The sequence below is a fragment of the Vicia villosa genome, linkage group LG3 (genome assembly GCF_029867415.1).
Source record: "Vicia villosa cultivar HV-30 ecotype Madison, WI linkage group LG3, Vvil1.0, whole genome shotgun sequence".
Taxonomy (NCBI): domain Eukaryota; kingdom Viridiplantae; phylum Streptophyta; class Magnoliopsida; order Fabales; family Fabaceae; genus Vicia; species Vicia villosa.
Window position 1 is genome coordinate 57,222,709 of NC_081182.1, and position 25,817 is coordinate 57,248,525.

The 25,817-nt window shown below is 35.2% G+C and overlaps 3 protein-coding genes across 3 annotated transcripts; 1 reads left to right on the plus strand and 2 right to left on the minus strand.

Annotated features, from left to right (window-relative positions):
• Positions 1 to 13,896: 13,896 nt before the first annotated feature.
• LOC131655827 (uncharacterized) lies at positions 13,897 to 14,226 on the minus strand. Its single transcript, XM_058925632.1, has one exon. The coding sequence runs from the start codon at positions 14,215 to 14,217 to the stop codon at positions 14,008 to 14,010; it is 210 nt and encodes a 69-aa protein (XP_058781615.1). The 5' UTR covers positions 14,218 to 14,226; the 3' UTR covers positions 13,897 to 14,007.
• A 9,135-nt stretch (positions 14,227 to 23,361) lies between these two features.
• LOC131661546 (uncharacterized) lies at positions 23,362 to 24,046 on the plus strand. Its single transcript, XM_058931125.1, has one exon. The coding sequence runs from the start codon at positions 23,680 to 23,682 to the stop codon at positions 23,887 to 23,889; it is 210 nt and encodes a 69-aa protein (XP_058787108.1). The 5' UTR covers positions 23,362 to 23,679; the 3' UTR covers positions 23,890 to 24,046.
• A 97-nt stretch (positions 24,047 to 24,143) lies between these two features.
• On the minus strand, positions 24,144 to 25,207 carry LOC131661545 (uncharacterized). The gene is made up of 2 exons (XM_058931124.1): positions 24,548 to 25,207; positions 24,144 to 24,458 (listed from the first exon to the last, which is right to left on the minus strand). The coding sequence occupies exons 1-2, from the start codon at positions 24,915 to 24,917 to the stop codon at positions 24,442 to 24,444; spliced, it is 387 nt and encodes a 128-aa protein (XP_058787107.1). The 5' UTR covers positions 24,918 to 25,207; the 3' UTR covers positions 24,144 to 24,441.
• Between the last annotated feature and the right edge of the window lie 610 nt (positions 25,208 to 25,817).

Here is a 25,817-nt window from a genome sequence, read left to right on the forward strand (position 1 = left end):
ATCCTAGCCGGACGATGCTATTCAGAGCATGTTGTTTGCGGACGTCCTCATCTCGACCATGTCCTTAGTGGAATGACTACATTTACTCGTGGACCGATATTCGAGCTCAGATGCCTATATTCCTTATTTTGCGACCCTAGATCGGCTTTCGTAGATGAGACTAGGCCAGTTGAAAAAGAAAACAGCGGGCCCTACCTAAGATAGCTCTGTCGATCGGTAGAAAGTTATTTAAGACCCATAAAGGGTATTCCAAGACTGGATCTTTGTCCAACTTTAACTACAAACTTGTGGTTCCTCCTAATTTTGTGCCCATAGAGACCCCAAAAGTGAAGAGTAATGTGGGCGCTGCCAGGCCAGAAGTAGAACTGCGAGTCGTCAGCCTGACCTTCATGGAAATTCTCTTCAAACCTCGGCGTATATCTAAATCTGGATCTCGAGGTTTTTCCTTTGCTATTTTGGAGAGTCATCGAGAAGATTGGTGATCTAGACTTCGGAGAATCGCGTCTAGGACGACGAGCGATTGAATCAGTTGTAATAAATCTCTAAATGCTTCTTGACTCGAAGGTCTAAGGAAGCAGTAAATAGTGAATTTGAAAAGCGGGTGTTGATTCGCCGGAACTATAAGACAATTAGTTCTTAATTTGGTAACCTAGAGAGGTTATAGACTGGTAAATCAAAGACTTGGATCAGAATTGCAAGATTTCAGATCTGGAAGTTCTGAATTTGTTCGATGGCGTTTGCAAAGCGAACATGATTTTCGTGGAAAATGCAGGAATCGAAAGTTGATTCCCACATACGACGCCATTGTTCCGTTCGTGAATCAGAAACAAATACTCTAGCTTCACGAAGGAACCAAAAAAGAAGAGAGTTGAATAACTGTTGATCTTGAACGGTGACTCTAATCTGCTTTACGGTGGCGCGCATTGAACCTGCATGGTTAGCACTCCAACGCTCAAGTCAATTCAAGATTCAAGATGAGTATAGTGAATTTGGGGATTAGAGATTGTATACCACTTACTTTTCGCATATGAACAATTTTTATATTTTGGACCGAGTAAAACGAATTTGAGATGGATTGGGCCTTGATTGATTTGAGTCTTTGGCCGGTCAAGAACATCACCAATGCACACTTCCCAGGCTGTCTCAACACCTCTTTCAATTTTGAGACACTTTTATTAAAATTCTTAAATATATTTATTCAATATTTTATATTTTTTAAATAATAAAATATTTTAAATATATTTTTAATATTCTGTCTGATCCTATTTATAAGAGAAAATTTACTTTGTGCGGCATGGGTATTTAAATAAAATTTGATATTTTTAGGCCTAAAAGGTCTAAAGTCCGTGGATATTTCCTGTTCTGCCCTCATTTTTTTGCGGGACGAATCAAGGTTTTAGATCCGCGCCCTTAACTATGTCTGTCTCGTCTCGCCTCATTTTTTACACTTTTATAGGACGGACTTAAACGAGGTGAGCATGCCCGTTTGTCACCCCTAATAAAATGTCTTTATAAATAATTCAAGCATGTCTTTTATGTTACATGAATAGCGGCAAGAGATAATGTTTACAGAGTCCCGGAAAGAGGGAGAACTATATTTATTTTTAAAATTTTTAACATTTATTACAAATAACCAATTTGAATGATTATATACATTGATACTTTTTATATCCATAAAAAATAAATTTTAAATAACTTATTATTATTTTATTTTTTTTTGGCTATTCACACCGGTGTCGACCTACCACAGGTGCGCCACTAATCCGGCTCGTGCGGAAAGGCATGCGCACTGGCCAAGCAAGATTGTTCCGCCTGAGAATCAAACTCGGTATTTCCCGAGTACGTCCTTGGACGGGGCTCCTTGCCAATAGAGCTCAACTGCTTGATTATATTTTTTAACATTATGAAATTCACACGTTAATAAAAATTGAATTTTACATTCATTGTAACTAAATTCTAAATAACTTATTGTTTTTTAATAATAATTTTAAAGTATGTTTTTTCAGAAAAACTCAATATTGAATTTAAATACAAATTAATTAAAAAAAATATAAATTGATCAAACTGACTCACCGAACACAAAAATTGTTGATACTCTAAACCCTAAACATTCAATCTCTAGGGTTTCAAAAATAGGAAATGTTATAGGTCACATTCAACTTCAAGATTGCTGCCACGTACAAACCGGTCAATTGATGTTGGCTTCAGATTTTATCACATTCCTCACATGTATACAAAACTACAATGGTGTAGATTCAATAATAAACATACAACTTGTAAAAATGATGACAAAAGACATCCCTTATTTTCTTCAATTTTTCACACTCGTTCCCATTCAATGACGCGGTTTCCTTTGAAGGATTCACATCTTCACTAAGTTTGCCGCAAAATATAATTATTACAACCAAGATAAAACAAATTGAAATTTTAACTTATTTGTAGTCATTGCAATTTCAAGATGCGTGTGGCTCGGAAGAAATTAGCTGTTTTTTGGTTTATAAAATGAAGTCAACTCAAGAGGATGCAAATATTGATGCTAAAAATATTATGCGTTCAAACTCAAATGTGATGATTAAGTTGAAATATAAATGAATAGCGTAATTAAAGTCATAAAGGTCATACTCAACATAGAAATAGGAAATGTTTACGAGCTCTCTTTTTCCACAAATAAAATAAAACTGTCAACATATTGTGTGGGTTAATGAAGTTTCTTTATTCCCTCTCCCTCGCATCGTTGTGTAATGATTTTGGCAGGTCCACGCGTGATTGTGCATGTAAGAGGAATCCCCTTCGTATCTCCACCTCACATATAGATAAATTTCATATTATTTTCAATTTTTTACCATTTAAAATTACAGTTTTTTATTCGAGGTTAAAGGTAGTGCACTGACACTGTAAAAAAGTTTACACTGTCATCCAATAGAAACAAATCGTTTTGCCATGTCATATAAGTTTTTTTAAAATTACAGTCTGACTTGTCCTGATTCATGGTCGTGATTGGCAGTGCATCACCCATTTTCTCTTTTTATTCTCAATAATAAGAATATACGGATTATAATTTAAAATTTTAGAACATAAAAAATAAATTTGAAGGATACAAAATCTTTAAAATAGGTAGAGTAATATTTTGATAAGATTAATTACTATGCATTGTTAGTATAAAATTCTTTACACAATTAATGCATAAAAAATATTCATAAATATTTTTTTATAAATAATTAAAATAAAAATTAAATTTTAATAAGCAATCACAATTCACTTACGGTGTAAAACTGTTTTACATTATCTGTACATACCAATTAAATTCGATATTTATTATGAATACATGGATTCTTTTATAAGAAAAAAATCCAATCAACCAATTCCTTAGTTTTAAAAATATTCATGCTCACGTGTTTAGAGAGAGAAGCTCCAACTTCTCTCTAAAAACTTAACGTGTCTTTTCCCCTTCCCTTTTCTGTGTTAGGGTTTGGGTTTCTCTACCAACATTTTGGTTTCTTTCCCAAAGTTCTTTTGGCCGTCTTTCTCCCTTACCTTTTGGTTTGCAGTTTGTTTCCTTCTCTAGTAGGAGTTCCCCGGGCTTAGTGTCCCTTGGTGTTTTTGGTTTCATGGACAGATGGAGAGAAATTCCCCTGTCGAAGGAGGAGGAGGAGGGTGTCACAGCGGAGGCGGAGGAAGTTTGTGGAGAGGAGATCTTTCAAAGAACATTGGCGGGGAGGTTGTGGACTGACAATAGTTTCAACACCAGGGCCTTCACAACCACCATGGTTGGAGCTTGGAAGCTGAAGAACCCGGTGGAAATCCAAGAACTTAGCAAGAATCTTTTCCTTTTCCGATTTGCCACAAAAAGAGATCTGGAGGGTGTGCTGAGAAATGGACCTTGGAGTTTCGATAGGAACCTGCTGATTCTTACCCGTGTTTCTGGGGAAGAACAACCGTCGGCGCTGAGTATGCACTACGGAGTCTTCTGGGTCAGGATCTATGAATTACCCCTGATGCTTAGAACAGAGGCAATGGCGAGGAAGCTGGGAGGAATACTGGGTTCACTTGAAGAGATAGATTAGAACGATGCTCACAGAAATGGAAGGTTCCTCAGGATAAAAGTGTCAATCGATCTAAAGCAACCGTTAAAGAGGGGAACGGTAGTTCGCTTCAAGGAGAGAAACTTGAGGGTCTTTTTTAAGTATGAGAGACTCCCAACATTCTGTTTTGTTTGTGGGAAAGTGGGACATCAGATGAAGGACTGTGAATCGGTGGAAAACCTTAGTGAGGAAGGTTTTGAGGAGTTAGAAGAACAAGAATTATCTTATGGCACCTGGCTCCGGGCCTCTCCGTTACCAAAGATTCCTGAGGAGCAGCGAAAGAAAGAATCTAAGTCCTCATCCTGCAGTAAAAGTTTGTTTAATGTCTCTTCGGGGCAGAGTGGATGTGATTCAAAAATCAAAGAGAAAGAAGGTGAAGGGGAAGTTGAGCAGAGGAATGGTGAGCACAGAGGGAAGGAGAAGGAGGTTACTAAGGAGAGGAGCGTCAAATCTGGAAATCAGGTGCTGGAAATTGAAGCTGTCGTGGAGTCCTTAGGGGCGGTTGACATATCCAATGTGGGAAATGGGAAAGGCCTTGTCAATAAGGTTTCAACCGTGAAGAAGAAAAAGTGGACAAGGAAGCAAACAACGAGGAAGATTCAGACAAGCAAGGAGAAGAAATTGGAGTAGGAGATCGGGAAAAGACCCCTTGTTGATGTTATGATAATTGAAGGTAATGCTGATGAGTGTGGCAGTGGTGAAAAGAAGAGAAAGAGTCAAGCAAGCCCAAAGGAAGATCCCAGAACTGTACCAGAGGTGGTGTTGGACGACCAACACCGCCTACCTCAATGAAAATCATAAGCTGGAACTGTAGGGGGTTGGGGAATCCCCGTGCAGTTCGAGCCTTGCTAAGGCTCAACCAAATTGAAAATCCCGACATGCTTTTCCTTATGGAGACGCGCCTTAAGGAGGAGGAGTTCCAAAATATAAAAGTCAGAACAGGTTTCGATTTCTACCACTCTGTTGATTGCTCTGGTCTAGGGAGGGAGAAGGCGGGGGGTATAGCTCTTTTGTGGAAGGAGAAGGTCTCTGTTAACATTGCATCCTTTTCCTTAAATCATATTGGGGGCTCAGTAATGGATGATTGGGACAACCAAATGTGGCACTTCTTTGGCCTGTATGGTTTTCCTGAAGATCAAAACAAAAAGAAGACATGGGAGCTTTTACAGGTTGGGGTTCGTGAGAGTGGGGACATATTCATATGTTTCGGTGATCTAAATGATACTCTATGGGAGAAAGATAAGCAAGGGGGGAACACTAGATCTGCTAGTCAATTTGCTCTAGGGAGGAGAACGATGGATATTTGTGGCCTCACGGATCTGGGTTTTGAAGGCTACCCCTACACTTGGTCTAACGGGAGGCAGGGATCTAGTAACATTCAGTGCAGACTCGATAGGAGCATAGCTAACGAGGCCTTCATACATAGATTTTCCCCCATACAAGTGAGTCATTTGCCCAGGTACGGTTCTGATCACACGGCCATTAGGATTGTTTTGGAGGCTGATTCTGAAAGGAGAAGGAGAAAACGCAGTCACATTTTCAGATTTGAGGAGGTGTGGAGCAGAGACCCCAAATGTGAGGGATTGGTGCATAACATTTGGAATAATTCCACTGCTCGGGGACATCACAAACTCACTGCTATGAAGGGGCTCGAGGATTCTTTCAAAGATTATAAACTGGGAACAATTAGAAAAGAAATTCATAGAGTTGAAGAGATGTTAAAGGAGGACACTAACTGGGATGCGAGTGAGGATTCGATTGGAAACTTCAAAACTCTAGAGAATAGGAGAGACAATCTTCTTCAGGTGGAAGAGATCATGTGGAGACAACGGAGTAGGGCGTTGTGGCTAAAACACGGTGATAAGAATACAAAATTTTTTCACGGAAAAGCTGATCAACGAAGAAGAACAAACAGGATCCAAAAACTTAAAGATGAGAATGGCAGTTGGTGGAAAGGCGAAGACCATTGTGAAAGGATACTCGTTAACTATTTCTCTGATCTTTTTGCCTCCTCCCTACCATCTAATATCCAAGAAGTCTGCGCTGTGGTAAAAGGAAAATTGAAGGAGCCCCACATCAGCTGGTGTGCTAATTTTTTCACCCCCCTTGAAGTGAAGGATGCGCTGTTTCAAATGCCCCCCCTAAAAGCCCCTGACCCTGACGGTTTGCCTGCACTTTTCTTTCAAAAGTATTGGAATATTGTGGGATCCGATGTTACTAAGATGGCCCTTGAGGTCCTGAACAACAATAAAGACCCAAGACCTTTAAACAACACTCATATTGCTTTGATACCAAAGTGCAAAAATCCCTCTAGCCCTAAAGACTTTCGGCCCATAAGTTTGTGCAATGTGGTGATGAAGGTGGTCACAAAAGCTATTGCCAATAGAATCAAGTGCATTCTGCCAGAGATAGTTGATGAAGAACAAAGTGCTTTCGTGAAGGGTCGTCTCATAACGGACAACGCACTTGTGGCCATGGAGTGCTTCCACTGGATGAAAAAGAAGACAAAAGGAAAAAGGGGAGTGATGGCTCTAAAACTTGATATGTCTAAGGCCTATGATCGGATGGAGTGGGGTTTTGTTACTGGAGTTTTGTCCTCGATGGGGTTCCCAACCAGCCTGGTTAATCTAATACAAAGATGTATTTCCACTGTTTCCTATAAAGTTCTCATTAATGGTCAACCTAGTGTGACTTTCAGCCCTGAGAGGGGTCTCCGACAAGGGGACCCTCTCTCCCCGTATTTATTCATTCTGTGTTTTGATGTTCTTTCAGGTCTTCTGAAGCAGGAGGCAGCTATGAAGAATATCCATGGTATCAGCATTGCGAGAAAGGCCCCTGAAATCACGCACCTTTTCTTTGCGGATGATTGTCTCCTGTTCACAAGGGCGAATGCTGTTGAAGCTGATCGTGTTCTGAACGTCTTGCAGAGGTACCAGGATTCATCCGGGCAGATGGTCAATTTGGAGAAGTCAGAAGCGTCTTTCAGTCGCAATATCTGTGAGGAGGAAAGAGACGCTCTCTGCTCGAGAATGAGAGTCAGAACTGTCCAACACCATTCAAAATACCTTGGCCTACCAGTCGTGTTTGGAAAATCAAAGAAGGAAATTTTTGCTTTAATTATTGAAAGGGTTTGGAAAAAGCTAAAAGGTTGGAAGGAAAAGTTTCTGTCAAGGGCTGGGAAGGAGGTCCTCATAAAGGCGGTGGCGCAGGCAATTCCAAGCTATATTATGAGTTGTTACAAGCTGCCGGAGTCAACTTGTCATGAGATTGAAGCCATGCTAGCTAACTTCTGGTGGGGATCTGAAAACGGTAAGCGGAAAATCCATTGGATGAGCTGGGAGAAAATGGCGCGTGGAAAAGCTTCAGGGGGCATGGGATTTAGGGGCATAAGTGAATTCAACTTAAGTCTCTTGGGCAAACACTACTGGAGGCTTCTTTCGGGGGAGGACACCCTGGTGGCAAGAGTTTTTAAAGGAAGGTATTACCCTCGGAGCACCATTGATGAGAGTTCTGCCGGCTTTAACCCAAGCTACGCGTGGAGGAGTATATTAAGCGCGAGGGATCTGATTCACCAAGGGGCTAGATGGAGAATCGGGAATGGAGAGAAGGTAAATGTTCGTAAAGATGGCTGGATACCAGGAAATGCAGGTTTCAAAATTTCTGGAAGCGTGAGAAACTTACCTGCTGACACAAAAGTGTGTGCCTTAATTGATCACGACCTGGGCGCATGGAAGAGAGACCTAATCTTTAATAGTTTTGACCCGCATGAGGCACAACAGATTGTTAGCATTCCTTTGTCCTTTAGACAAGCTGAAGACACTCTCATTTGGCATCATGAGAAGAACGGGGAGTATTCTGTTCGCTCCGCTTATCACATGTGTATGCACCGCAAAGCTGCAAACTCTCCAGGTCCATCCTGCATTCCCCAGCAAAGACTTTGGAAGGAAATTTGGAGAGCCCCGGTTCACAACAGGATCAGGAATTTTTTGTGGAGACTTGCTCGCAATATTCTGCCATCGAAGGAAAATTTGCTCAGGAAAGGTATTGATTTAGATCCCTCATGTCCTTTCTGTTCCGATCCGCTTGAATCCCTAAACCATCTTTTTATGCAATGTGATTTCACTAGACAAGTCTTCTTCTCCTCTATTCTTAGCATGCGTATCCCATCAGAAGTTGATTTGAATGATTGGCTTTTGAGTCTTCTGACCTGTGGTGACAAGCTGAGTGCCCAGCTTAGCTGCTCTATGTTACATAAAATCTGGAATGCTAGGAACCTGCTTTTGTACCAACAAAAATCCTTGCATCCGGAAAAGGTGGCTTCTGAGGCCCTGTCCAACATTCTGGTTTTTAACAGTTGGAATCCCACGCCTGAAGGTGAGAAAAAGGAGAGGGTGCAATCAATGGGGGGGCCTTTTCCTGAGGATTTGCAAATTGTCCAGGTTGACGCGGGTTTAATTGGAGGGGAAGCGGTGTCTTTCGGCTGTGTCATAAAGAACCATGATTTGAGGATTAATTTCGCTGCTAGCAATAGAGAATGTATCTCTGTCGAACCGGTTGTTGCAGAGCTAATGGCCATACGTTGGAGCCTCCTGCTAGCAAAGAAGCTGAATATGAAACGGGTGGTTGTTCAGTCGGATGCAAAAGTGGCAGTTGACTGCATCAATGGAATGGATAGTATAGCTAATTTGGATCTTATGGTGGGTGACTGCAAAATGTTATTGAAAAGCTTTCAATTAGGTTCTGTTTTGTTCCTAGGTAGAGATTTTATTACCGATGCTCATAATGTTGTTGAACTAGGAAAACTTTATGGTTCTAAGACTTGGATTGATGGCTACCCTTTGTTGGAGCCAAATGCCTCTGTTGTTCCTGTTGTTTCTTGAATGAAATGGTTTTACCGTCAAAAAAAAAAAAAAGAAAAGGTGAATTCTTATCTACCCAACTCAAAAAGTTGGGTAAGGTTACCTCCTTTATAAAATGCTTTGAAAACAACAAATATTTGTAGTATTTTAATAAATAATTAAATGTGTTTAATGAGATAGAATTATGTAATTGGTTGGAGATACACTATCCAACTTTTTATGATGGATAGAGAAGTTGTCCCAATATAAAATGTTTACGAGCTCTCTTTTTCCACAAATAAAATAAAACTGTCAACATATTGTGTGGGTTAATGAAGTTTCTTTATTCCCTCTCCCTCGCATCGTTGTGTAATGATTTTGGCAGGTCCACGCGTGATTGTGCATGTAAGAGGAATCCCCTTCGTATCTCCACCTCACATATAGATAAATTTCATATTATTTTCAATTTTTTACCATTTAAAATTACAGTTTTTTATTCGAGGTTAAAGGTAGTGCACTGACACTGTAAAAAAGTTTTACACTGTCATCCAATAGAAACAAATCGTTTTGCCATGTCATATAAGTTTTTTTAAAATTACAGTCTGACTTGTCTTGATTCATGGTCGTGATTGGCAGTGCATCACCCATTTTCTCTTTTTATTCTCAATAATAAGAATATACGGATTATAATTTAAAATTTTAGAACATAAAAAATAAATTTGAAGGATACAAAATCTTTAAAATAGGTAGAGTAATATTTTGATAAGATTAATTACTATGCATTGTTAGTATAAAATTCTTTACACAATTAATGCATAAAAAATATTCATAAATATTTTTTTATAAATAATTAAAATAAAAATTAAATTTTAATAAGCAATCACAATTCACTTACGGTGTAAAACTGTTTTACATTATCTGTACATACCAATTAAATTCGATATTTATTATGAATACATGGATTCTTTTATAAGAAAAAAATCCAATCAACCAATTCCTTAGTTTTAAAAATATTCATGCTTTGTGTGATTATGTTGAACAGAATTGTTAGCTATTCTTAAAACATCTTTATTGTCACAATATAATATCAATTAACTTTTACCACATTATCTTGAATTCCTTCAAAAGTTTAAGGATCCACATACTTTTACAAATTTCTTGAATCATTGCTAGAGATGACAACGGATCGGGTGCGGGTTTTAAACTTGCACCCGAATCCAAAAGCTATTCGGGTGATAAAATAACACCCATGTCCACATCCGTTAGATTCGGATTTTTTCACCCAAACCCGAACCCGCAACAAAATACATTTTCCTACAATTTATCTACAACTTTTCACAATATATAAAATATTATATAATATATATAAGAGAAAAGGGGTGATGCACTGACAGTGTAAAATATTTTTACACTGTCAACCAATCACCACCCATGTATTCAATTAAACCATTTTTTTATTTAAAAAAAATTTAATGACTTGACACATTTATAATTTTTTATTGGATGACAGTGTAAAACTATTTTACACTGTCAATGCACTACCTTTTAACTCTATATATAATATATTATATAATATATATATATATATATATATATATATATATATATATATAAAATATTATATATATATATATAAAATATATATATATATATATAATATATATTATATATATATATATATATATATATTATATATATATATATAATATATTATATATATATATATATATATATTATATATATATATATATATATTATATATTATATATTATATATTATATATTATATATTATATATTATATATTATATATTATAAATTATATATAATATATTATATATATATATATATATATATATATATATATATATAATATATTTTATATATAATATAATAGGCTAAATTACAGTTTTAGTCCCCCTGTTTTGGTATTTTCACGATTTTGGTCCCCCTATTTTTTTTTAAACAGTTTTAGTCCCCCATCCCAATTTTGTTCATAAACAGTGCATGATCTGTACATGAACAGTACATGACCGTACATGAACCGTACATGACCGTACATGAACAGTACATGACCAGTTGGTTCAAAATTGGGATGGGGGACCAAAATTGTTTAAAAAGAAAATAGGGGGACCAAAATCGTGAAAATGTCAAAATAGGGGGACCAAAACTGTAATTTAGCCAATATAATATATATATATATATATATATATATATATATATATATATATATATATATATATATATATATATATATATATATATATATATATATATATATATATATATATATATATATATATATATAAGCGGGTGTGATTTCTGGTTTCGGGTACGGGTTTCACACTACCCAAATCCACACCCGAAATATCGGGTGGCACCCGAACCCAAATCCAATCAACTCGGGTTTTCACCCGTTGACTCGGGTTCGGGTGGGTCCTACGGGTTTGGGTCTGCTTGCCATCCCTAGTCATTGCTCTAAGCTCAAGTTCAACACTACTTCTAGCAACCACTCCATGTTTTTTTCTTCTCCACGTTACTAAGTTCTCCACACATATGCGCAATCGCCTAAAATTGGCTTTCTATATGTAACAAATCATGCCCAATCAACATTTGTCAATATTGTCACGATTTTATCATTCGTCTTCTTTTAGAATAGCCATTTCCAAAAGTTGTTTTTCAAGTAACTCAAGAATGTGTATACAAATTCAAGACGTTGTTCATATAAAGCATGCATGAATTGACTAACAACACTAATTAAGAAAGCAATGCCATGACAAGTATAAGCTAGATATATTAGTTTTCCAACTAACCTCTGATATCCTCTAGTGTCACCTAGGGTGTCTCCTTTCTACTAAAGTTCAATATCTGAGTCCATATGAGTGTCAACAGGCTTATTGAAGTTGTATTGCATGTTACATAGGTCTGCCTCATGGGTTAATAGTTTTGGTTGCTTGTATATTAAGTTTTTGGTTTTGTTTCTTAGCTATCGAGTCTCGCTTATGCATCTTCAAGGTTGATTTTTAAATATATTTGTAGTATGCATATTTCAAAGTGGATGGTTATAATTTAAACAATATGCTTCAAGTCAATCTATTGACTTTTTAAATCAAGAACTATATTTGAAAATGGTCTAAGTCAGGACTATAGTGGAATCTAAAAAATTACTTGAAATTTTTCAAAAATGAGATTCTGGTAGTGCAATTTGAATCACATTATTCACTTGACTCGAATCAAACTTACAAAGAGTTTAGAGATCATTTTTCCAGTTTCATGATTCGAATCGCATACTGCAAGATTCGAATCACAACACTCTGTTTTGAATCACAAAAATGCTTGATTCCAGTCACATTGAACTGAAAGTTCCATGGTTTGCTTCTAGAACTCCGATTTGAATCATCATTTCTCATGACTCGAATCACACACATGAATTCTCTTATGGTTTTTGCCTCTTGATTTAAATAACTTAGTTTTCTAACTCAAATCATACCTCTTGCTTATGACTCGAATCATACACCATTTTCACTCATTTTTGTGCTTGATCTCCAAGACACATATAAATACATTTTCTGTCAAAAAAATTCACAAAGTTGGAAACACATACACCTCCACTATTGATTTGAAAACTCATCACTCAATTGTACTCTCATTTTCAAAAAGGATTTTGAATCTTTCTTAAATTCTTGTAAATGATTTCTTTAATCTTCTACCTCATTCTAATTTTATTTTTCGTTTGGATATAAATCTCTTATTTTGAAGATTTGTGAATGTTGAGGATATTTTATTATTGTCTTTAACGTTTCTTTGAAGATATTAAGGAGATTTTAGAGGTTTGCAAGGTGTGTTGTGTTATGAATGATTTTGACAAGCCAAATGGAAAAAGAAGAAGGTTCTTCTTTTCAGATTCACTTTGGTATAATGTGTGAAAGCCTACGAACAAAATGGGAGTACTTTTCAATCGTCAGAGAGACTAACACTCAAGATACGAGTAGGATCAAGGAAAGATCACTGCAAAATAGAGACTTAAAGCAAGATTATTAGAACTTGAAGATTCAAAATGATTTTGTGCAAATATTTTGTAAGGATTCAGTAAACCAATTAAAAACAATTAAAGAAAAAATAATAATTTTGAGCGGGATTTGAAGAAAAAAAAGAAACCAATTAAAAACACTTTTAATTATTTTGATTATACCGTAATATAAAATTAACATGAAGTATTATCGGCCCTCAAATTGCACGTAATTTTGCTACTCCTCAAAAGATTTTCATATCAAGTGCCTGTTCAACCCGTACCTTGGATATGTCCACCACCTCTAATGATGTAATGGTGAAAGTTTGAGTTTTGACAATGTTTTAGGTTCAAATTCTGCTAAGTGTAAATGTTGGACCATATTTATATAGAACTTTGCTCTAACTTTAAATGGAGTTCCAACAAATAGATGGTGGAATTGGTCTATTTAAATTAATTGGTTGGAGTCTGACAAGTGGAAAGTTGGACATATCTCATTGGATTAGTAGTTCAGAATCCTAGCAAATGAACTGTGAGACTGGTACCCTTAAATTAATTGGTCGTAACGTCGAATACCTAAATTTAAAATAAAAATAAAATAGTCCACCTCTATCAACACATACTAGTGTTCCACTATAACTAGCTTCGATCCTCCTTACAGCAGAAGCGTTGGGTGCAGTTCTATCACCCCTAAGAGAAATATCACTAGTTCATTCACAAGCGACAATATCCTTTTTAGCTCCAACCATCTCACATTGGCCTCCCACTCCCACATGTTGGCATAATTTTCAGTTAGCACTTTAGGTTCTTATTAATGTACATGAACATATACATCATTCTAATAAAAAAGAATAAAGAGTTAGGCAATACATTATACTACATGCATACACAAAACCTAGAACATTAGCAAGAAGACTTATATAATTATAATATTAAATTCAAAAAAAAGTTTCAATTCAACTTGTCACCGAAAAAGATACACTTCTCAAGGAAAAAGATTACAAACACTTATTTAGGGGAACATAGTCAGAAATACGTATAATTAAGTAGAAGTGAAAATTATAAGAAGTGATTAACTAGCTAGTCTATGTAAAAGTGGACCCTAACAGCAATCAAGAATAAGCAAACAAGACCAAAATAGAGGAGAGAATGAACAACAATGGCAGCAGCACTTGTCTGAAAGTTTCCAAACTCGATGCACCTCGAACGCCCTGGAACCTGAAACAGCAGCCCCGGCGTCAACAGAACAAACAGCATCACGGTCACAACAATAGACCCCCAGTTAAACATTCTTGTTATTAATTCCAATGCAATGCTATGCAATTTAATGCAAGTTAGTGTGTGTATAATTAAGTTTATATAGTATAGTATGTAGGTATAAAAAAAATTAATTTAATTAATAAGTGGGTATGGGAGGAAGCTTCTGTGATTAAGCTACTGTGGATTCACTTCCATTTTCACGTGATGCTTGCAACAAAGATTGAACTTGGATTTGGATTAAGAATAACTTGCTTCACATGATAATTATAAACTCAGTTTCCACTATATTACTATTGTGTGGCTTTGAAGAAAGGAATTAGATTAGAGCTTAATGGGCTTCGGACATTTTTTGTCTACTGCATAAAGCAATCTCCTTCTCCCCTATACCCCCACAAATAAACCTCTCACCTTATTAGTTCTATAAAATTTCCAAAATACTATTTTCACCTTTTTGAATAAAAACTTTCTTAAAAATTATTGAAATATTGAAAAAAAAAATTTTGCATCGAGCAAATCAACGAAACAACAAGTAACTATTTTATTTTTATAGATTTTTTTTCCACATTTATGTTGGAATTAAACTCCAATCTTAGAATTAATTCGAATCAATCTTGATGAACAAGAATCAATCTTTCTGCTTGATTGCGCCTCTTGTTCTTCACTTTTCACTCGAGTGAACCAACCACACATTAGTTTCAAGATGATTCACGTTGCATAGAAATTTTGACAAGAAAAAAAGATGGATCGTAGAAGAAAAGAGAAATTAGAATTTGAGAGAAAATGGGAAGAAAAAGAAGATTCTGCAGAGTTTCTCTATGCTTTTAAAACTAAAATTTTTATTCAACTTTTTTCCATACTTTACAATGATAGGGTACCTCCCTACTTATAACTGAGTTTGTTTGTTAACCAATCAAACTCTAACTAACTAACTAACTCAGCTGAAACATACAAAAATGCTAAATTTAATTCTGTCGAGACTAATCCCTTCGATAGCTACACATTTCGACTACTAAATGCATTTCGATAACTACCTGCTTTGGCACGAAAAATTATACATTCAACACACCACATAATTCAGTGTGTCTAAGCTATCTACATTCATCATAATTCTCAATTTCTTGAACAGTTCGACCTGCACACCCTTCATCATGATGTGTGCAATCTAATTCTCAGTTCTGTAGTGTTCCAAGTTCATCTTCCCATTTGCTACTTGCTCTATAAGATTATGGAACCTCATTTCAATGTGTTTTCTTATTCCATGTGCTATCGAATTCTCTGCTAGAGTGATAGCAAAAATGTTGTCGATCTTCATGGTAATAGCTCCATGATTATTCCCTTTAATTTCTTCGACAAAATTCACCATCCATGTTTCTTGACATGCACAAAGAGAAGCAACTATGTACTCTAGTTCACACGATGAAAGTGCTACTACAGGTTCTTTTCTTGAGCTTCAAGCAACTGGTGCACTGCCTAGCATGAACATACAACCAGCTGTGGATTTTCTATCCTCAACATCACTACACCAACTTGAGTCGGTGAAACCTACTAGTTTGCATTCATTTCCTTCATCAACTGCGGGAAACAAAATGCCATATTCGAGAGTTCCTTTGAGATACCTTATATCCTCTTCGTAGCTGTGAGATTAGATACATTTGGCATCTGCATGAACCTACTCACTATACCTACATTGTATACTAGACCAGACCTAGTGTGACAAAGGTATCTTAATGATCTGATAAGTCTTATATAGTGTGTCGGGTTAACATCATCTTCATTTGAGTCTTTCGACAATTGTAGTCTTGGTTCAACATGTTTTGAAGTTGCATTGCAGTCTTCCATCTTAAAGTTTTTGAGTATTTCACTTGCATATCTTCTTTATGCATCATCGGGCCTCTACTACTCTTGTAGAATTCGATACCAAGGAAGTATGAAATGTTTCCCAAATCTGATATTTTGATCTCCTTTCTAAGATCACCTTTGAAGTCTTCGATCTCTTTCTTGTAGCTACCAGTTATTAACAAGTCATCAACATAGAGACACGATATAAGCAGCTCGCTTGTGCTTCTTCTAACATATACTCCATGCTCATTTGTGCACTTCACAAATTCCTTCTCTATTAGGAAATTATCTATCTTCTTATTTCAAGCTCTTGAAGCTTGTTTAAGTCCATACAGGGCTTTATGTAGCCTGTATACTTTACTTTCTTGGCCTTGTGTCACAAACCCAACTAGTTGTGCAACATAAACTTCTTCATCTAAGGGACCATTTATAAATGGAAATTTCACATCCATCTGAGGCATATATCAGCTGTTCATGTTTGCTAGACCAACAACCAACCTGATTGTTTCTATCCTAGCTACTGGTGCAAACACTTCGTCAAAATGGATTCCTTCTTTCTGAAGAAATCCTTTTGCCATAAGTTTTGCCTTGTGTCGAGTTACTTCTCCTTTGAGATTTAGCTTCACCTTGTATACCCACTTTGCATCAATTGCCTTCTTGCCTTGTGGAAATTCTACTTGTGACCAAGTGTTGTGGACTTCGATGGACTTGATTTCCTCATTCATCGCTTGCACCCACTTCGAGATCTTCAATGCCATAATTACATTAACTAGCTCGACATCTGCATAGAAAGCATAGTGAACTAGTTCACCTTCATCATCGACCATATCATTTGATGTGATCACACATTCCTGCAACCTTGCAGGCATGTTTCTTATTCTTTGAGGACTGCTAGTGCCCACTTGACCTCTGACTTCTTCTTGTCGAACTTGTCTTTCGACATCACTAGCTGATCCTTCACATAAGATTCTTATTAAATCCTTCTCGACACTTTCAGTCCAATCCCATTCCTTAAGCTCATCTATGATCATGTCCCTGGTGATCAACTAACTTGTTTACTAGGTAGAATAATTTGTATCCACCAGTGTTAGAGACCAATTTGTTGATATATTTGTTCATAATTTTTGGGTCTTTTGCGACTTATTATATGGTTTACTAGTGTTTATGCATTCAATTCATGTAAATAAATAAAGTGTAAGCTTATTTTTGTATTTATGTTGGTTTATTTACTTTTTCTTTGCATTTTGTAGGTTTTTTAGAAGATAGCAAGTTTTGGGACTTAAAGATTGCAAGAGGAATGCTTAGAAGAAGTCAAGAAGTCTAAAACAATTAAGAAAATTTCTGCAAGCTCACTTAGTGAGGCTGTAATGCGCTAGGAGAGGCCTTGGCGTAATTGAGCCATGTTTTGGACCTCGCTTAGCCCGGTCATCTCGCTTAGCGAGGACTTCTTTGGAGAGCCAGATATTTTTGCAAGCTCGCTTAGCGAAGTGAGTTGGCTAAGCAAGAAAACACTTTTTGGCACTTGAGTTTAAGCACTTGGAGATATTTTTATGGCCATATCTTTATCCTTTCCACCAACTTTCTTCATAAATTTGTTCTAGGGCATTCACTTTTTTGGCATCCTGAGTCCAAGTACCATTGGTCCTTGAATTTTTCTTCATCTCTCGTTGTGACCATCAACAACATATCTTCTTCATGTTTTGCAAGCCTTGTATCATTTTCTCGATTCTTTAGTTTTTCAAGACAATCACTTGAATAAAGACCATCTTTTGAAAATTGTATCATTGAATGAGACTTTTGTCAGTTTTTCTTCCACCACCACTTCCTCCACCTGCAGTACCACCTTTATGGTTATTGTGGTTTGAAGATCTCCTCTGGTTCGATGAGTTTCCCTCTTGTTGGTTTCCTCTAACAGTAGAATTATTGTAGCCTCATCTACCTTTGTTTTCGAACCAATTTCCTTTGCCTTTTTTTCTTTTGTTGATTTTACATCACTCAGCTTTTTCAAAGTTATGTAGATTAACACATTGATGAAATATCAAGAGAGCTTTATAATATTTATTCTTCAATTGTTTATGTGTAGCCTTTTGTTCATCTGTAGCATCTTCTCCAATTTCCGTTACTCCTTCCTTCACAAGATCACAAAGATCTTAATAGCAGAAAATAATCTTCATTTCTTTATATCAATTCTCATAATTCTTATCTTTCAGAATTGTAAGACTTACTGAAAAATGCCCGTTTAGATGATTCATCGTGTTATGCTTCCCAAGAATCACACAGCTAGTGCTCTAGATACCAGATGTTGTAATTAAACCCCAATCTTGGAGCTAATTCGAATCAATCTAGATGAAAAAAATAATCTTTCTACTTGATTACGCTTCTTAATCTCCACTCTTCACTCGAGTGAATCAATCATACCTTGGTTACAAGATGATTCACGCTGCACATAAATTGAGAAGAAAGAAAGATTAATTGAGGACGAAAAGAGAAATTAGGGTTTGAGAGAAAAGGGGAAAAAGAAGAAGATTTTGCAGAGTTTCTCTCTACTTTCAAAACTGAAATTTTATTCAATTTTCTCCACACTTTACAATGATAAGGTACCTCTCTACTTATAGTTGAGTTTTCTTCTTAACCAATCACACTCTAACTAACTAACTAACTAACTCGGCTAAAACATATAAAAATGTTAAATTTAATTCTATCGAGGCTAACTCCTTCAACAGCTACGCATTTCGACTTCTACATGCATTTCGACAACTACCTTCTTCGACACAAAGAATTATACATTAAAAAATTTACCTTATTCAAAATTTGTGGGATGCTATTTTTCCAAACCTTTCAATTTTGAAACATGTGAAACATTCACTTTTACCTAGATTACTTAAAGAATATTTGGATTACTTAAAGAATATGATATTAAGCCTCATATAATTTTACTTAAAGAATATTATACTAAGACTCATAAAATTTTACCTGAAATTCGTGATTTGTACTTTAAACTACTACATGTTAGTTGAAATAACTTTTGTCTTTAAACTAAAAAAAGTAAAATTGTATTGAGTGACACCTGATTTTTAGAAAAATTAGAAAAATTAGGGGGTGACATTTTACATATGGAAAATCCTAGTATAATACGGGGAGGGTTTTATAAATCGTAATCTATTTTTTTTGTTTTACTTATTGTTCCGTTGCGGAACAAGAAATGGTGATGATTACGAAAAATACAGTGAAATGAAGCTTTCAATGTAATTCGTAGATGTGTCACCGTGAATCAAAAGTTGCGATCATTGTGCTTCTTGAACCAGAGGTATCATTGATGATGTGATGATGTCGTTAACTGGTGTTTCTATCTCCGATATGGTGAGCCTAAAAAGAGGGTACATGCATGGTTAACACTCAAACGTACGACTCAGTTTAGGATTTAAGATAGTTTGTACTGAAAGTGGAGATTAGATATTGTGCACCTTAGAACTCTTTACGAAGGTATTTGTGCGTTGGTTCTGGCGGAGTAGACCAGGTAACAGGCTTCGTGCTATAAAGTCTTTGGCCAGCGCGGAGCAGTGGGTCTCGGGTCTTTGGCCGACACGTAACGGTTTCCCCCAAGACTCGTTGGGCATGTTTGATGCAGGCGGAGTCTTTCAATAATAGTGGTCAGCCACAAAGGAATTTTTTCTAGGCGCTGGCATGCGTCACTTTGGTTTTGCTTAAGCGTGATGCGAAGGAGATCATTAAATGCAATATAATCTTTGAAATATTTCGCCGTTTTTTCTTTGACGCGTGACTTGAAAAGGTATGAGGTGACGTGACTCATCTTCTTGTGCACTCCAGTGTGGTTGTCTTTCTCAGATTAAAATATGACTTCGATTTGGAATCTGGAAATTTATACCATTGTTTTCTGTAGAAAGTCATAAATAATAGTTGCTTAAAGTGTAAATGACCTTAAGTATTTTGTGGAGTCATGTATGGTTGTTTCGCCCAAAAGCGAGTTGTGTTAAGATGTACACTATGTCTTGATGGAATTCCTAGGTAGTAGTGAATGGTTGTTCTTGGAAAATGCATGCTAAGAGGGAGTGTTTTTTTTTTTTTTGCATTTTTAAGTGTCTGTACGTTGGATTAAGGCTAGGGGAACATAAGGTCGGCTCCGATCATTTATGCTCCTCGGGGTACCCGTGATTATTTTATGCCAGACCATCTAGACGCGGATATACCTTAATCACGTTTACGTGGATGATGCATAAGTCCAGTTAATTGTGGTGGTGTTTTGAATTGTACTTAGAAACAAGGGACATGAAATTGACTAGATGCGACAATATTTTTTAACTACGCTCTGCGTCATAGAGGATATTACTCGGCCAGAGGTAGAGGATCCTCGTCCCTATCCTTGAAGCTATGGTTCAGACTGAGGTGGACGTCTTCAGACTTAACCACGCTCGTGTTGGAGTAAGCTCTAATAACCAATCAATAGTGGCTACATATGCTTTTGTATCATGAACTTGATATATATTGTTTGATAATATATATACTTATTAGACATTGTATTTATTATGTTGCTCGTATGTGACATAATAAAGTCCTTAGAATAATTAGTTTGTATAATAATACATTAAGTGTGACATAATCATGAGACCTCATTAAACATAAGAACATTATTTTTAAAGTATTTGTAGTCAAGATTTACTTTCAAATAGGACAACAATAATACATAGAGACTATTGTGTGAGTAGATTGATGATTATATCTCACAAGTCATGGATATGAGATATCAAGTCTTCACATGGATATAAATATTAGGAGTGATAATTATACCGAGTTGACTCACCATGAGAATACTACATAATATGTTATATAAGTTTTATAAGTTATTCTCATAGTAATAGTAGTGTATACCATCATTCGGCCTGAAACCACTATTGATCCTAGATGTGGAGTCGAATACTTTATTGTCAATCAAACATTGTCTGTAACAAGGTGACCATAAAAATTGTTGATAGGTACTCCACAAATCATACTGAGGAGGAACATGAGCGACCTAGATGAGATTTGTCCATCCTACTTATGCGGGAGTAATATTTATGGGCCCATTGACCGAGTATGACTGTAAAATGCATGGTCGTATTCAAATAAGTCAATATGAGATATTGAATTTATTTGTTGTTATCAAGTATACTCGGAGATCGGAGAATATAATATTGGACTATACAATAGTGACACACTATATGCCTTGTATTCAATATAGATATCAGGGTAAAAGGATAATTGTATACATGATCATTATCATAAAAAAGATTATGTCATATCACATGACATTCTCGTTACTTGGATAACAATGATGTGTTGCTGGATACACTACTTATAATATTAAATATATAATTCAATTTTATTACGGAACCTACATGATCACACACATAGAATAATGGCAATGGAACAAATGATTAAATTAAATAAAATTTAATTTAATTAGATGTTAATAGTATTATTTAATTAATATAAATATAATTTATTTGATTAAATATATTTACTAACTAAATGAGAATTGTTAAATATGATTTAATTTAATTAATATTTTATTTTATTTAATTAAGAGAATTTAATTAAATATAAATAACATTTATTTAATTAAAATAGTTTAATTAAATAAGATTGGACTTATTTTGAAAAAATTTAAAATAGAAGCATTATATAGTTTTAATTGGTAATTATAAATAGAGGAGCTATTTCTCTTGCATTCATAATTGTCAATTTTCTCAAAAGACTACTAACACCACATTCCATTTTGTGTTAGTGTGGACTACGTAGAGACATGTTAGCCTGAAAATTTTAGATAAGGGATTCGACATAAAGGTGATGACCGTGTTTGAAATATAATTAACTATGAAGAGACTCAGGCTTCGACACACTGGTCACGTCGACCGAGAAGGTTTGATTAACGTGTTAGTTTTGGTTTGGAGGATTCTCGGGAATAAATCCACAAGATTATGATCACTTTCTCTCTTTTAAACTTGTTGGAAAGTGATGTACCTATTAATTGTTTATTTTGTTCTTTACAAATGAAATGCCCTCAATTTGTGAGTATGTATGCGTCTGAAAAGTGGTATGTCTCGTTCGACATTAAAGAACCTTTGTATAGTTGAGAATGCATCAGAGGCATCTACATATATTTGATTTTTATCACATATCTATAAAGGAATTTCCATAGCTGCAAGATAAAAAAAAGAAAAGAAATTAAGACAATAACTGATAACTTACCATTAAGTTTTCCGATACACAAAATTTAGTTCACTGGATAACTTAATAATAAGTATTCTGGTACACAAATTCATCTACATCAGTTAACATTGTGCAAAGTTATCCGATACAGTTAAAAAAAATTATAAATTGGATAATTTCTCAATTAATTATGTAATACAAATCAGATAATGGAACATCGTAGACTGCTTTCAAGATTATCGACTAACCCAACAAACCAAAATAGGTCTAAAAAGACTACTTTGTTAGACTACCAAAAAGAAGATGCATCATGTTGATATAAATAGTATCAATTAATCATTATAAGGCTTCTTTCAACCATGCAGTCTCTTTCCTATACAGTCTCAGGATCCCTCTTATTTTGATATGAATTCCGCGACAACTCCTCCCGCTCTTCGGTCTTGGGTGTCACATGTGACTACTCTCCGTCCTCTTCGGTCTTAAATGTTACAAATAACATATCTTCAATAAACAAAAAATTACCAGATGGCATTTCTGAAAGTTATTTGATAACCATTTATAAAGGTGTAAACTTGCTTAAAATTTTTAAAAATTTAAATAAATAATAAAAAATAAAATAATTAAAATGATTCAAAAACAAAGTTACAAGAATGTACGTAGAGTTATTAAGATAAAAGGTTAAATAGGTTTTTAGTCCGTATAAAATTATTAATAATAATTTTTAATTTCTATAAAAAAATATTAACTTTTAATTCTTATAAATTTAGTTTTGAACATAATTTTTTTTAATAGTTGTAGAGAGATTTTTAATAGTTGTAGAGAGACTGAAATTACGTGCAAAAATAATTTTAATCTAAAAATATTTAATCCAAAAATAAATAAAGAGGTATCCGGTAAAACTTTCTTCACTACTCAAAAATAAATAGAGGTATCTGGTAAAACTTTCTTCACTACTCAATACTACTCGTCTCTTTACAATGGTTGAAAGACACAAACTAAATTGATGTTATCTTGCACGGAATTTAGTTGAATTAAATGAAAAGCCACATGAAAGAAAATGCTGGCACGTAACCCTTGCTTTAATTCTTATCTTCTCCTTGCCACCACTTCCACCGACTATGACATCCCAACACAAACTCAAAACTATTTGTTATTAGTATTTTTCTTTTTTTATCTTTGATTGATTCTCCTTTTTATATTTCATTATTCCTTCTTTACTTAATTGAATTTTCCTTAATCAATTTCCATGTACTAATCTGAAGATTATGAGATACTTAATTCACTAAGCTACTGCCAGGTGCCACCAATCTCTTTAGCTTGCTTCTTCATTCACTCCACCGAACCACTCCACACAACAATAATTAATCACCTGTTATAGTCTCTGTTTTCAAATATATATGTGTTGTGATTTGTAAAAGAGGAGAGAAAAACAAGTATAGTAGTAGAATGGCGGATTGGGGTCCAGTGGTGATAGCAGTGGTGCTGTTTGTGTTGCTAAGTCCAGGCTTGTTGTTTCAACTTCCAGGAAGGAACAGATTGGTGGAGTTTGGGAACATGCATACTAGTGGTGTGTCAATTTTGGTTCATACCATCATCTTTTTTGGACTCATTACTATCTTTCTTATTGCCATTGGTGTTCATATCAACACTGGTTAATTCATTTTGACCAAATTATAGCCTTCCTTCTATTTTATTTTGGTGTGGGGTTTGAAATAATTATGTTGGTTTTTATCTATTGGAATATTTGATGTATTTGTCTTTACAATGATTAGTTTGGTATTTGAAATTTTTGAGCAGGATATAGTTTTGAAAAGTTGTTCTAAATATTCTCAAAAAACTTGTACTCATCATAAGTTAATCCATACAAACTAATCATGAAAAACAATGAATGAATCACCCCAACAACCAACTGACTCCAAATATTCTTCCCAGTAGGGTGCAATATAACCCTTGTTTTTTCACTTTACAGTTAATAACATGTTTAGAACAAAATAACAAGAGCCAAAAAAGCATGTAATATTACAATTTCAGTTCACAAAGATGGTATTAATAGTAACCCTTCATTCTTTGGCAGACCTTTACTCTCAGCTTGTAATGAATGCACCGATAATCCACAAAATTCAGTAACTTCCTGAGGAGAAGAAAGCTCCATATCTGAAGAATTACAACAAAAAATTGTATCCTCATTTTCATTCTCCATTTGTTACCTCACATAACCTTCCACGCTGCAACAACAAAAATTTCAAAATTAGACACAGAGCAACATTAAAAAAATATTCATATTCTAAAAAATTTTATAACCGTTTTTTGTTACCTGGATTATCCTTGCGCGGCTCTGGCGCCGCCGTTAAGTAACGAAAAATAAAACTACCCAAATCGGAGAGAATCGAAACGATTCCAGCGACGTAGAGGACCATAATCAATCCTATAACCCAGGGCATCAACACGAACCCGATGAAGAACGTGACCGATCCACATAGCATAAGAGCCAGCGAGATTCCAAGAAACATGGAGGCGAATCCTGCGGGAGAGATTTGAGGCGGAGGTAAACGGCGTGAAGGGGGACCTGGCGGATGATCGGAGAAATTCAACGGGGTTGGAGAAGAACGGAGGAGGTTTAGAACGATGGATGATAGCTCGTAGAAAGCTCGAGATTGTTCATCTTCATGTTGTCTTCTCATCATCTCGATTACAAAACCGGTTGAAACAGAGTACTATGTTTATGAACCTTATCTATGTGAGAAAAAGTGATTAAAATTATAATTTAGGGAAAATAATTAAATAGGGTTGGAAATTGGGATTGGAAAAGATTTGGTTTGTGTTTGAGATTGAGTGAAGAAAAGTGGTTGTTGTTATGAAGAAATGTTTAATAAGCAGGTTCAATGATTCAATTCAATCTATGATAAAGACAATTTGGTTTGGATTATGAATAATTGTGAGAAAATTTCAACAAGTTTGAAAAAGTGAATTGGGTTGGAATGCCAACAAGGAAAGAAAGAGGTTCGTTGCTTTATCTTGAAGAAAGCAACGTCTTTGAGATTAGTACACCTCATCACAGCGCGTGTTGCATCCCTCACGGTTTCGGATTGGTCGCGCGATGGAAATTTGTATTTTTTTAAAAGGATTTTATATAGAATATTGAAACTATAGTAATAAATACCCCCTTAATCTATTGTTCATCGGGTGAAATTCTAATTATGTGCCATGTTTTCGTAAATATATATTTGAAAGTATAATTTTTTTAAAAAATTTGATTTTTTTTGGAGATACATCTACGTAACAAAATAGAGTGGACGTTGGAAAAATGAAAGGAATTTAAATTCATGAAATCATCCGTAGATGTATATACGAAATGTGTTAAAAATAGAGTGTTTGTATATGTACCCACATAACATTCTGTTATATTTTCAAATCAATTACATTTCACTTATAAACTCCAATAATTTTAACAAAAATAGAACATTAAATTATAGTACATCAAAATAGTGCAATTTAAAAGCAATGAAATATAGTACACAAAAAGAATACATCATATAAATCATCCAAATAGTGTCAAATACATAATCAAAGTAAAGTACAAAAAT